Genomic DNA, 12,556 nt, shown 5'->3' with positions numbered 1-12,556 from the left:
AATGGACAGTGTCAACAGCCAAGTGCAGAGTCCAGGGAAGATGCAGGGGATGCAATCAGATAAATGTTATATATAACACATGTGTATTATGTACACTACGCACACTTGTACCTAACTTGTATAGGACAGTAAGAAAGTGGAGGACAACATGTGAAGACATGTAAAAACAGAAAAGAGATTCAAGGACTGGGCCTTGGGGCAAGCCAATAAACCCAGCAGAGGATGAAGGGAAAAAATGACCCAGCACGAAAGTGGGGAAGGGGAGATGGGTGAATTCAATAGACAGGAGGAAAGGTCAAGCAGAGCAGTGTTTTAGAAAGGGCAAGACCAAACTGGGTGAGGATGAGGGAGGGTTGGTTGAGAATTGTTCTGGAGAGGGAATAGAGTCATCAGGGAAAGCAGGAGGAGTGGAGGGTAGCCCTGAGTATTCCTTAAGCCTTCAGATTGTAAACCTCATTAATGCCTTTTCTTTAAACTCCCATTCCGCTTTTCTCCACCACCTTATCACTGCTCTGACTTTTGAGCCTTCATCTCCTTTTATATCTATTATTGCCTCCCTGGTCTTCCTGACTTGAGCTTTACCCTCCTCCACTCTCTGCCCACTAGACTTCCACCAGAATAACTGTCTGAAAATGAAAATCTCATTTCCTTGTTCTCTTACATAAAAGTCTTCATTAAAAAAAGTAAGTTTCTCCAAGATGGGATTGGGAGGGAGACAAACCATAAGTGACTTTTAATCTCACAAAACAAACTGAGGGTTGATGGGGGGCGGGGGGTTGGAAGAGGGGGTGGGGTTATGGACATTGGGGAGTGCTGTGAAGTGTGTAAACCTGGCGATTCACAGACCTGTACCCCTGGGGATAAAAATATATGTTTATTAAAAAAAAAAAAAAAAAAAGTAAGTTTCTCAAATTTCTACCTTTCCCAAGCTGGGTTACCAGCTGAACCACAGAACATAACAAATGATTCAAGTAAGTATTTTCTCTGTCTCCTCTTAAAATGGCACACGACTCTACCAACACGTAGAAGCACAGGCTAAAGTTAATTCATCAGCGACCTTGGAGGATGCTGGCAGGCATTAGGCCTTAATTCTCTCAGGAAACCCTGGCTGAGAAAGTCTGCAGCATCAAGTATAACCTCCTCCAAATGGAACAGAAGAGAATTTATATTCCATAAACCTCTCTAAACCTTATTTCTTGAGGCATACCCTCTCCTCCCTCCTTCCCACATCAAACTACATACAGTTTTCTTAACACCAAGCCAATTTCAAACTTCTTTGTTTGGAATGTCCCTTGAGTCCACCTAGTAGTATCTGCTAATCTGTATCAAAGTGAAAGCATTATCTTATCCATGAAACACTTCCTCACATTATTCCCTTATGTAGAACTGAGGTCTTCCTTCTTTGTGGGTACACGATAGCGATCTTTTGCTATCTGATGGGAAGTCATGCAGAAGACAGAAGAAACATGATGTCAGCTATGTAGAAGGCAGGACAGGACCGGAGTATCATACTCATACAATATTAGTTTAAGACACATTCATTACTTAACAATCACTGGGTTAGCTTATCAGTCTGTAAAACCAGGTCTTTAGCAATATACTGGATTCTGGAAATAAAGATTTGGTATATTTCACTTTTCCCACAAGGCCTCAAGGCCCCAAGTGGATGGTAGATAGGTCATTATATTATCTGTTTCAAGGTTAACTAACCCTTCATTTATTTGGGGGGAAAGTTTATGTATAACTCCAGAGAATAATAAATTATTTTATCAAACAGAAAAATTTCCACTAAAACAATCTGCTCCTTCTCAGGGAACAAAATAATGCCTCCAAAATGGTCCCAGAAGATGACCACAAATCATTAACTGATGGACTAATAAACCCAATCACCCACAAGGATATATACCATTAGATGCCTATCATAAGCTTAAAATATTAATTTATTATTATGAAATACTGGTGTCTTGCAAATCTAACTCCATGTAGTTTTATTTACTACCTATACTCCTTCACCACTACATCCTGAATTGGTGGCTATTAGCTAGTTAGCATCTTTTTGGTAAGGCAAGATGGAAGTTCCTCATAATAAGCAGATGAGTTCCATTTTACTATTAACTGGTTATTTTGTGCCAAAGAGCAGAAATAAGAATAAATTTAAATGACTGCATAGTATGTTCCACCAATATTACCCAGACTCCTTCAGGTGAACTTTCTAAGTATTCAAAGAGTTATACATTGAAGAAAACAGGTAAATAAAGTGAAAATAAATGAACACAAAAGGCTCATATATTTTAGACCTAAAAATAGTACAGTGAAATTCTCAGAGAATTCAGCTTGAAAAGGTTTCATCCTACTGAGGAAAATATTGTTTTTTTCTTCCCTAATGGACTCAATTTTACAGTAACTTATCAAGTTTCAGAAAACAGATCTCATTCTAGTTGACCATATTCTTGCAAGGTGGAGTACACCCTACACTAGATAACTTGTTACTGTCCAATGTATTTCAGTTGAAATACAATGGCAACATCCAATGTACTTTTTGATGGGACTAATTCAAATAAACAGCTCAGCCACTTATTAGACAAATAACATATTCCATTTTCTGAGCAGAGCTCTTCTAGTCAGAAGCTTGTCAATTCAAGCTGAAATGGTAGGAGAAATTGTATGTGTGGGAAGCCAATTGAGAAGATTAAAAAGCAAAATTACAACCAACCAAAAATGACTTTTTTCAATTCATTACATAAAAACTGATTTTTCTTTTTCTTTCTTCTTCTTTTTTTTTTTGGCACTAGAAAGTTCAATTAGGGCACAAGCTGGATTTGTTAAAATTATTAACTAAAAAATGTTTCAAGATTTGACTTTTGCAAACCTCAACTGGAAAACTCTTCAACAGCATTTAAAAAATGGTTCAACAATAAACTCGTCTTGGGGCGCCTGGGTGGCTCAGTGGGTTAAAGCCTCTGCCTTCAGCTCAGGTCGTGATCTCAGGGTCCTGGGATCAAGCCCCACATCGGGCTCTCTGCTCAGCGGAGAGCCTAGTTCCCTCTCTCTCTCTGCTTGCCTGTCTGCCTGCTTGTGATCTCTCTGTCAAATAAATAAATAAAAATCTTTAAAAAAAAAAATTAAAAACCAAAAAAACCCACAAAAACCCAATAAACTCGTCTTGCCTTAAAAGCTAAATGAAAAATTCAAAAACTTTAAATATTATATGGCTCACTCAGATGCAATTCATAAAGGATACTTGAGAACTATAAATGCTACTTAATATAAAAGTCGTATTTAATACAAATACACACATACTATAAAGTTTGTGTGAGGGCCTCTGACTTTTTAATTTCAGTTATTTGCATATTAAAGAACAGATGCTTTAAAGTAGTCCTATTATCTTTTTCTTATAACTCAATGGTTTTTCACATTTTTTTTTCTAAAGATTTTTATTTATTTGACAGACAGAGATCACAAGCAGGCAGAGAGGCAGGCAGAGAGAGAGGAAGGGAAGCAGGCTCCCCGCTGAGCAGAGAGCCCGATGTGGGACTTGATCCCAGGACCCTGAGATCATGACCTGAGCTGAAGGCAGCGGCTTAACCCACTGAGCCACCCAGGTGCCTGGTTTTTCACATTTTTAATGGTTGAGAATTAAGGGAGATAAAGTTCAGTTACTTTAAAGTCAAAGGCTTGGGGGCCTTCTGCTCAGTCTACTCAAGAAGACTAACTACCCTGACCTCCCCCAAACACAACTGGAATAACCCACACAAAACAACTGGTTTCACACGCTGAAGAATGGGCGGCCCGGGACCATCATCCCTGACAGAGCAGAAAAAAATGAGGCCCTAACAGGAACTCTAGAGTGCACTTCCTAGAGGCATTTTCCAGACACTAGCTCAGAGAAGGGGGGACCCAGCAGAGCCTCGCAATCTGGCTGAGTTGAGGCAACAAATAGGTGAGTGAAGAGACAGAGGTGAGTCAAGTTCATGAGGGAGGAGGGAGATGCAGAGACATGAGCACCAGAGACGTGCAGAGTAGTCTGCAACCCTGCAAGGCTAGGACATTACCACTGGAAAGCTGTAGGATGAAGCATTCCCAAGAGCTTGGACAGGTCTGAGAGGAGTATGCGTTCCTACCTGTCCGAGGGGAGAGACGCTGTGACACACCAAGGCATCTACATACTCCTATGGAGCCCAAGCAGTATGGGGTGTTCTCAACTCACCCTAGCCAAACTAAATTTAAAGGATCCAACTCATCCCAAGTAACATGTCACGACGAGATCCATCAACTGACAATGTAAAGTTCACAATTTCTGGTATCTAACAAAAAATTATTCATCATGCTAAGGAGAAAAATGTAACCTTTGACCAGGTGAAAAAAACAACAGAAAGGGACCTCAAAATGATATAGATGTTGGAACAAGTAGATAATATATTATAAAAATATTGTAGATACTGTAAAGGAAAACATGAGCATGAAGAAAAGTGGAATAGGTTTAAAAAAAAAAAAAAAAAAGGAAAAGGTCCTAATAGACCTTTCAAAGACAGAAAGTGCAGTATATGAAATGAAAAATTATGCTCAATTAGGTTCATGGCAAATTAGACCCTTCAGAAAAAAAGACAGGTGAACCTGAAGTCCCAGCTATAAAAAACACCCAAAATGAAGCACCGAGAAGAAAAAACAACTTAAAAAAATAATGAACTTCTTACTAGGACGATATCAAGCAATCTTAGATACATGTACATTGCAACCCAAACACAGGAGGAGAAAGAGACACAGAAAAAAATTTCAAGCAATAAAAAACCCAGACTGTTTCAAACTTGATGAAATGCTATAATCAAGGAACTCACAAGTCTCCAAGGAGGGTGAACACATCCACACAGACAAACAGACACACAGACACACACACAGAACCGCAAGGCCCATCAAAATCATAATGCTGAACACTAGTGGTAAGAAAAAAAGCTTAAAAGCAGTTCAGAGAAAAAAACGAGACACGACAAAGGGTCATGGTAAAAAGGCCAGCGGACTTTCCATCAGAAACAACACAAGCCAAAACACAAATGAAACAACTTTCAAGACTGAAACAAAAAAATTGTGACTGAGAATTCTATACCCAATGAAAATATATTTATTCCAAAATGAGGGAGAGAAACCCTTCCTCACACAAAAGCTGACAGCATTTATTGCCATCAGACCCACACTCCAATAAATGTTATGTATTTGGGTAATAAAGAAGGACTACTGCCTCAGAGTTGTACTTCATTAAAAACACTAACTCTTTAAAGCAAAAATATATGTTAGGGTAATACATGTAAAAGCAAAAATCTATGATGGTAACAACACAGAGGACATACGCTGGACACGTAGTGTTGTAAGCTTCTTATACTACACGTGCAGTGGTCCAACAGCACTTGGAAGCATAATGTGATAAATTAAAGCTGCATATTTTAAGCCTTAAAGCAACCACGGAAAAAAAAGACAGAAAAACAGAGATACAGCTAATAAGGTAATAGTAAAAATAAAATGGGATCATAAAAAGGTCAATATATCCAAAGCAGAAGACAAAAAAAGAAGCTAAGATGGAACAAATGGAAAACCAAGAGCGAAAAAAGTAGATTTAAACCCAAGCATATAAAAAAAAAATAACAAATAAACCCCAAGCAGGTCAATAATTACCCATTAAAAAAATGCTTGAAGTCAGAGAAGAAAATAAAGTAACTTCCAAAAACATTCTAGTCCGTACCCTACTCCTGTCTCCTGGTCAAGTGTAAAAAACCATCCTGCCATTGGTGTCTTCTCCCATTTATAGATACATCATTAACCACTAATACAAAAGTTAAATTTCAGTATTTGCAACACATCTAATTTTCAGGGTTTTTGTTTTACACAATAACTTGAGTGTGAAAAGGTAAGTATTGAACTTCTGCTTTCTGGAGTAAGATCAGATGGTCTCATTTTCTTTTTAAAGATGTCATTTTTTCCAGAATTAAGTTCTTTAAAAGGGCTTCTAAGTTTCTGATTTTTTTTTATTAACAAATTATAACATTTATATATATTTAAATGTCTTTTCTTTTTTCATACAGAAGTAGGCTTTTTTCCTAGAGTATTCATTTTTTGAAAGAATAATACATTTTCAGGGTTCAAAATCGAAAAAGCACCTAACAGCTTAAGAGAAAGGCCTTCCTCCTACTCCTGATCCATTCATCCACTTTACCCAAGCCAATGTACAACCATTATAACTTCGATAGTCCACAGATTTTCTTTAATGCATGTACCAGGTATTGTCATTAATAGTTTCCCTTTCCACCTTTGATGTCTACAGATGTGATTACCTTTTTCTTTACAAGTGATTCTCTCTCTCGGTCTCTTTTCTTCCATTCTTCTGCAAGAGCCTGCATATGAGCCAATTCCTTCTGCTTTAGCTACAAGAGGAAGACAAAACAGTCACAGCAAACACGTCAGTATTTCCAGCACACAATCAGTTGTTCTGTGGTAAAGAGTTAATACTGTTCACCACTATGTTCCTTCCAGGATTCTCTTTTATTCCTAAACTAAACAAAGGGAAGTCCTGAGGCAAGGAATGCCCATATGAGAATAAAGCTAATGTAAGACCTGTTCGTTTCCAGAAGAATGATTCCAGGCTCCAGGAGGAAATGCTACACGAGGGCCTGAAACCAAAGGAAACGTTCAAGTATTCAAACTTTGCCTTCTAACCTTCAGTCCAAATCCTGCCCCAGAGTCACGGAGAAAGTTTAGGGCAATTCTTCTGCATGGCTTCTGCCCAGCTGTCATTTATGGAGTACTTTTTTATTGTTTTTCTGTAAGAGTAAAGCATTCTGGATATTCAGAGGGACTGGGTAGGGTACCCAATGGACAGAGGGAGAAAAGCCTTACAGAGAAGAAAAGCTATGTAGTCAATAGATAAAGTCACCTGATTTTCAAAAATGTCTTCCTGCATCTCTTTCCACATTTCCAGCTCCAGAGCAGCTTTGTATTCTAAGGTTTCTCGAGGCTCTGACTGGACTTCTGAAGGACAAGGTGCCGGAGGAACAGAAGGTGGCTTCTGCTGCACAGCAGATAAAGCCTGACATCAGAACGAAAATGAAATGAATCCCACACGCTCACACCCGCAGTGCAAGAGATCCACCGTGAGAAGTCAGGTTTCATTTTCAGGGATACTGACCTGAGACGAATCAGAGACAAGGATCTCACGCATTTTTACGAGTCCATAATCTTCGAGAGTTACGGTGTAAGAAAGATCCATTATCCTGTTGTTTGACCTACAGATGGATCAGAAATATCTTAAAATTCATGGAAACCCTTTCCCATTATTTCTTCATTTATTTCCCCAATGCTATACAGTGACTCGGTCACATTTCTTAAACCTGACACTCTCGCTACTCCAACTGCAGTAAGTTCTCTAGGCTTCAATCAAGACCTTCCACATACAGGATCGTACTTGAGCATAAACACTCTAATTAGCACATACCCACATTTATTTAAAAATGACCTCTAACACTGTAGGTGTAGAAAAATGTAAAAACCTAATGTCGGTAGGTAATCATTACTGAGCTTTCATTTCCTTCCTCTCTTCCATTTTCTGCATATGCAGAGGGACACGCAATCATGCATGTTAAGATCAAACCATCTGTCCCTCTCTCCATTTCCACCTGGAGCACTTTTCTGAGGTCATCAAGAGTAACTCAATGTATGCTTTAATACCTATACAACATCCTAATGAATTTATATAGTAAAATTAAGAAAAAAAAATTTCCCTCATCTTGATTATATAAAGATTATTCTGAATTCTTATTCTACCTTTTCCCTTGGATGAAGCACTTGTACATAAATCTTTTACTGGATATGAGTGTTGCTTCAGGATAATTTCTGAAAATTGGTTAATTATATGTAATTATTACAATGAGGATTTCTCTATCAGAGAACTACTAGGAGCATTTACAAAACTGTTAGAGGAGAATACAATCTTGGCTATAAGAAACGTAGCTTTGTCTAAATCTATCTGTTCCAGAAATCCTTGGTCAAACAACTTCAGTGAATGGAACCCACACCTGCAAACCTTTAATAATCAATTTTTACATATTCTTCTAATCTCATAGCCTTTAGAAGACATGAATAAAGCAAAATTAAGCACTGTCTTACCTAAGTGTCCTAAAACTTTTCTGTCTACAGAGCAGGGCAATAACAATTAATGTTTATAACCCACAGATTTAAAACAACTCATAATGATCTGATTATTTTCATGATTTTCTACTTATGTCACCAAACAATGTTTTTTGTTTTTTTTTTAAGATTTTGTTTATTTGGGATGCGTGGGTGGCTCAGTGGGTTAAGCCTCTGCCTTCAGCTCAGGTCATGATCTCAGGGTCCTGGGATCAAGCCCTGAATCGGGCTCTCTGCTCCTCTCTCTCTGCCTACCTCTCTGCCTACTTGTTCTCTCACCCTGTCAAATAAATAAATAAAATCTTTTGAAAAAAAATTTTGTTTATTTGACAGAGCCAGAGAAGGAACACAAGCAGGGATAGTGTAAGAGGGAGCAGCAGGCTCCCTGCTGAGCAAGAAGCCCGATACACGGCTCCACCCCAGGATTCCGGGATCATGACCTGAGCCGAAGGCAGACACATTACCAACTGAGTCATCCAGGTGTCCCAAGATTGGTATTTTTAGAAGAATCTTCAGTTCAGCAGAATATCTGACACTGTAAAATACCTGTTCTCAGATCCTCCAAATAAGTCAGTTTTATTCAACTCTTCACTCCCTGGAAGTGAGTGGAGGTGGCGAAGAGTAAGGGAAGGGATTTCAACACTACTTTTAGGACCACAGCTTTTTACTGATCCTGATTTCTTTCTACATTCTAATTATGCTTCAAAAATCCAGGTATGTGATGTATAATGTTCAAGTTTATTTAAACTTCTGTTGCTAAATTTAAAAAGCTCACTCAAAAGAGGTCTTTTGTGGAAGACATGTGAACTTCAGTTTTTCAATGCGGCAATAAAGCCCAGGGCAGAAAAACAATACTCTTCTTAAAGTGCCAAACATTTGTAACATTCTCAGCAATTAGAATTAAAGCAAAAGTTGAAATGTTATCAAGTAGAACAACAGTCACTCCCAATACAAGACAATGTAACAATGCATCATAAATTTGACCTTGACTTACAAAAAAAAAAAAAAAAAAAAAAAAAAAGGCCAGAATTTACAATTGTCAGGCTTAAGGGGGGTGGGAAATACTTAAGAGCCTGAATGTTAACAGTATCACAGGGTATGGTGGTACCTGAAAGCTACAGAGGGCTAGACAGCAAAGGAGAATATAGCCCCCATGTGAGAACAAAAATGACAGGAAAGGACAAGGCTGTATTCAGCTAATGAGAAGAAAAGGCAAGGGAAGGCCAGTTCTGGGAAATCCATTACCCCTGTGCGGCTATGAAAGGCACACTTTCACTGTAAGTCTGACGCCAACACTGTTCACCACTGGAACCTAAAAAGCGAGTTTTTTCTGAAGACAGGACGTTAGAAAGCTGGATTCTGGCGATCCCCAGAAGTAAATCTTTACTCATTTTATCCTTGTGCCATAATTCAACCAGCAATGGAATCCTAAGGAAAAGAGAAACCAGTGTTCGTAACTATCAGTTCTGAACTAGGGCACTGACATCTTTGAGTTTCCTGAATGTATTCAGAGATGGTTTGTTACCTGGATCAGAAAGGCTCAATTCCATAGGTAACAAACAGAAAATACTACCACATTTTCAACATCTCTTTCTGTGCAATAAAGAAAACCCTTCAAATACTATTCTTTTTTATTCTTCTTTCTTCTCTTTAAATTAATATGCAATTTGAATGGCGATACCCTGAGAAAGTAAGAAGATGTTTCTGATCTCACTTTTCTTCACAAATCCAATTCAGACAGCTGGATTAACACCTCCATTTTATACAGATGACAAATCAGAAAAAGCAAGTAATACACTACAGTCAACTGGTGAAGCAAGAATAAAAAGTAAACAGCTTGCTCGTATTTATCTTCACATATTATGAAAAAAACAAGACTACTTTTCAGAGTTTCTTCTTTATTCATAGATTGTATTAACACAGGTCTTCCATCCGAATCAAGACAAATAAGATACGAAAATCTACAAAGAGCCTCCAAAACTACATTAAAACTTGACAGCAGAAGGACAAACGTCTAGGTTTGTTTCGTTTTTTTTTTTTTTTTTTTTCCCTAGGTTTTCAAACGCACTGACTGATGTGAGTCTAAAACTCTAGGAATTCCTCTTGTTAACAGGGTTATCAATTTTCCAGAGTGACTTCAGAGCATATGCACCGTATGCGTATTACCTTAAGAAGGTATCCTGCAGCTGATGAGGGAGAGTTGCAAAATCAAATGCACAATAAGACTGTGGAAGAAAAACCTCCATGTTTTTGCGAACTTCTATGGGAGGATTAGTCATAATGGGAGCTGCACTACCAAAGAATGGATAGGAGTACCTAGAACGTAAGAAAAACAAAGTCCTATGATACATTTGACAGATAAAACTTAGTCTGTTTTTTGAAAATGTACTATGAATATAATGAACAAATGCAATTTTTAAAATTGGTAGATGGTACAAATACATGATGGTTTTAGTCCTAACACCAACTTTAAAATACTGCCAATACTGTCAGTGTTGACATAGAAATTGTAGCAGTTCTAGAGAAAAGCATTATGTGTACAGCACTCGTTCCCAAAGATGCTTTACAAGTGATCCTAGAATGACCTTCTGGGGAAGTAGAATTCTGGTATTTTGAAGGCAATGACACCAAATAAGGAAGAGCTCATCATTTTGATACATTCTAAGTAAGACTAAGATTTAGGAATGACAATGAGGCCACTAAACAAAGACCAAGCTGCTATTTGTTTAGGAGTTCCTTGAGGGCACAGGGTCCCATGTTTTTTATCTGTGCTGTCCCAGGAACAAATAAGCAGTTTGGGGCACATAATAAACATTCAAGAAATACCTGCTGAATTTAATTTCAAAACTTATTTTCTTTATTCAATAATGTCTTGATGTTTATGGGCTAAAAAAACTCCTAGTCAACGCCAAAAGGGTGCACCAATGGCATTCTGTCTTTGAAAATCAAGGATGAAAGCAGATGAGTCACTGAGTAACAAGTCTTTCTTCCTGTCATCGCAGAAGCCGCACCAGAGTAAATGGGAGGCTGCCTGACTACTGCAGAACTTACTTTGTATTGACAATGTAATGTTCACTTAAATTTCATCTTCTATCTTGTTATCCATTAGGAAAACTGGGGCTTAAAGCCTAGTAGTGAAAACTCCTTTTCCTACAACTAAGAATCCTGCGCACGCACTCAATTCATATATAAATATAATTACACATCACTGAAATCAGGTCATCTCACAAATCCCATTATGCAGTTGCCAACTACAGTTTCATGATAGTCATGAGAGCATGACACCATAAGATTTCTCAGAGAGCATGACACCATAAGATTTCTCAAACTCAAAGGTAAAGTGTTTTTTAAAAAGCCATAAAATGACTTCTAAGACAGAACCAATGGCCCTTATCATCAAGTGAATTCTATGCAGGGTGTGTAAGTGAATCTTAACTGTACCATTGGTTTATGGTACTCTCCCTCTTTTCTTTGCCAACTGGACTTCTGGCCTCCCTCATGTGTTAACTTCTTTCTCAATCTGTCTTCTTCACGAGGCTGAGCACTTTGTTTATATGACCCATAAACCCCTAACATCAGGCACACAGGTATTCATGATTCAACGATGGTCCACAGGACAGGACTGAACCACAAAAAATATGACGAGTGCCTACTAAGTGGGCTGGTTCAAGGCTTCCCCCTCACAGCTTCTAATTTCAGATTATCAGTATTTCTATGCTCTGGCTAACAACATCTCTAAGTACCCTGAGGTCACAGTCTCTACCAGCAGCAGTAAAGAGATCTCAGTTAGAAAACTAGAGGGAAAAAGACAAAAAGGTAAAGTAGAAAGTCAATAATAATTCTATTTCTAAAAACCATTTTTTTTAAAGATTTTATTTATTTATTTGACAGACAGAGATCACAAGTAGACAGAGAGGCAGGCAGAGAGAGAGAGGGAAGCAGGCTCCCTACCAAGCAGAGAGCCCGATGCGGGACTCGATCCCAGGACCCTGAGATCATGACCTGAGCCGAAGGCAGCGGCTTAACCCACTGAGCCACCCAGGCGCCCTCTAAAAACCATTTTAAGGGATGTTTTAGAAACCCTCTGAGAAAAGCTCTGTTTGTGAGATAAGCCTTTTCTTTTTTTTTTGGCCCTCCATTTTCAACTAACATTTTCATAATGATTCTCGGCCTCTAACAAGAGGCAAAAAGCAAAACAAGCTGTGACAGAGAGACACCTGTTCTGTGAATTCACAATCAGACTCAGTGTTGGGTCCCTTTGATTCTGTCCGGTATTCACACCAAAGTCCAGAGGATTTTGGAAATAGCCTGATAAAAATCTAACAACTGAAAAATGAGATACAAGTATGAGTTAATTTATGCATTGGCAAAGCAGGTATGCCTTAAT

At 38.3% G+C, this 12,556-nt stretch overlaps 1 protein-coding gene across 4 annotated transcripts in view; it reads right to left on the bottom strand.

Moving 5' to 3' along the window:
* The window catches only part of CEP120 (centrosomal protein 120), an 80,083-nt gene that overhangs the window by 32,292 nt on the left and 35,235 nt on the right, over window positions 1-12,556 (bottom strand). For all 4 annotated transcript variants that reach the window (XM_047729640.1, XM_047729642.1, XM_047729643.1 and 1 more), the window contains 5 exons: window positions 10,336-10,485; window positions 9,415-9,597; window positions 7,172-7,268; window positions 6,920-7,072; window positions 6,321-6,410 (listed from right to left, as the gene is read on the bottom strand). In XM_047729640.1, the coding sequence (XP_047585596.1) occupies window positions 6,321-6,410; window positions 6,920-7,072; window positions 7,172-7,268; window positions 9,415-9,597; window positions 10,336-10,485 (673 nt within the window). The remainder of the gene's footprint in view (window positions 1-6,320; window positions 6,411-6,919; window positions 7,073-7,171; window positions 7,269-9,414; window positions 9,598-10,335; window positions 10,486-12,556) is intronic.

Source organism: Lutra lutra, chromosome 5 (assembly GCF_902655055.1).
Source record: "Lutra lutra chromosome 5, mLutLut1.2, whole genome shotgun sequence".
In the NCBI taxonomy this organism is placed as follows: domain Eukaryota; kingdom Metazoa; phylum Chordata; class Mammalia; order Carnivora; family Mustelidae; genus Lutra; species Lutra lutra.
This window is presented reverse-complemented; position numbering and strand designations above follow the sequence as displayed.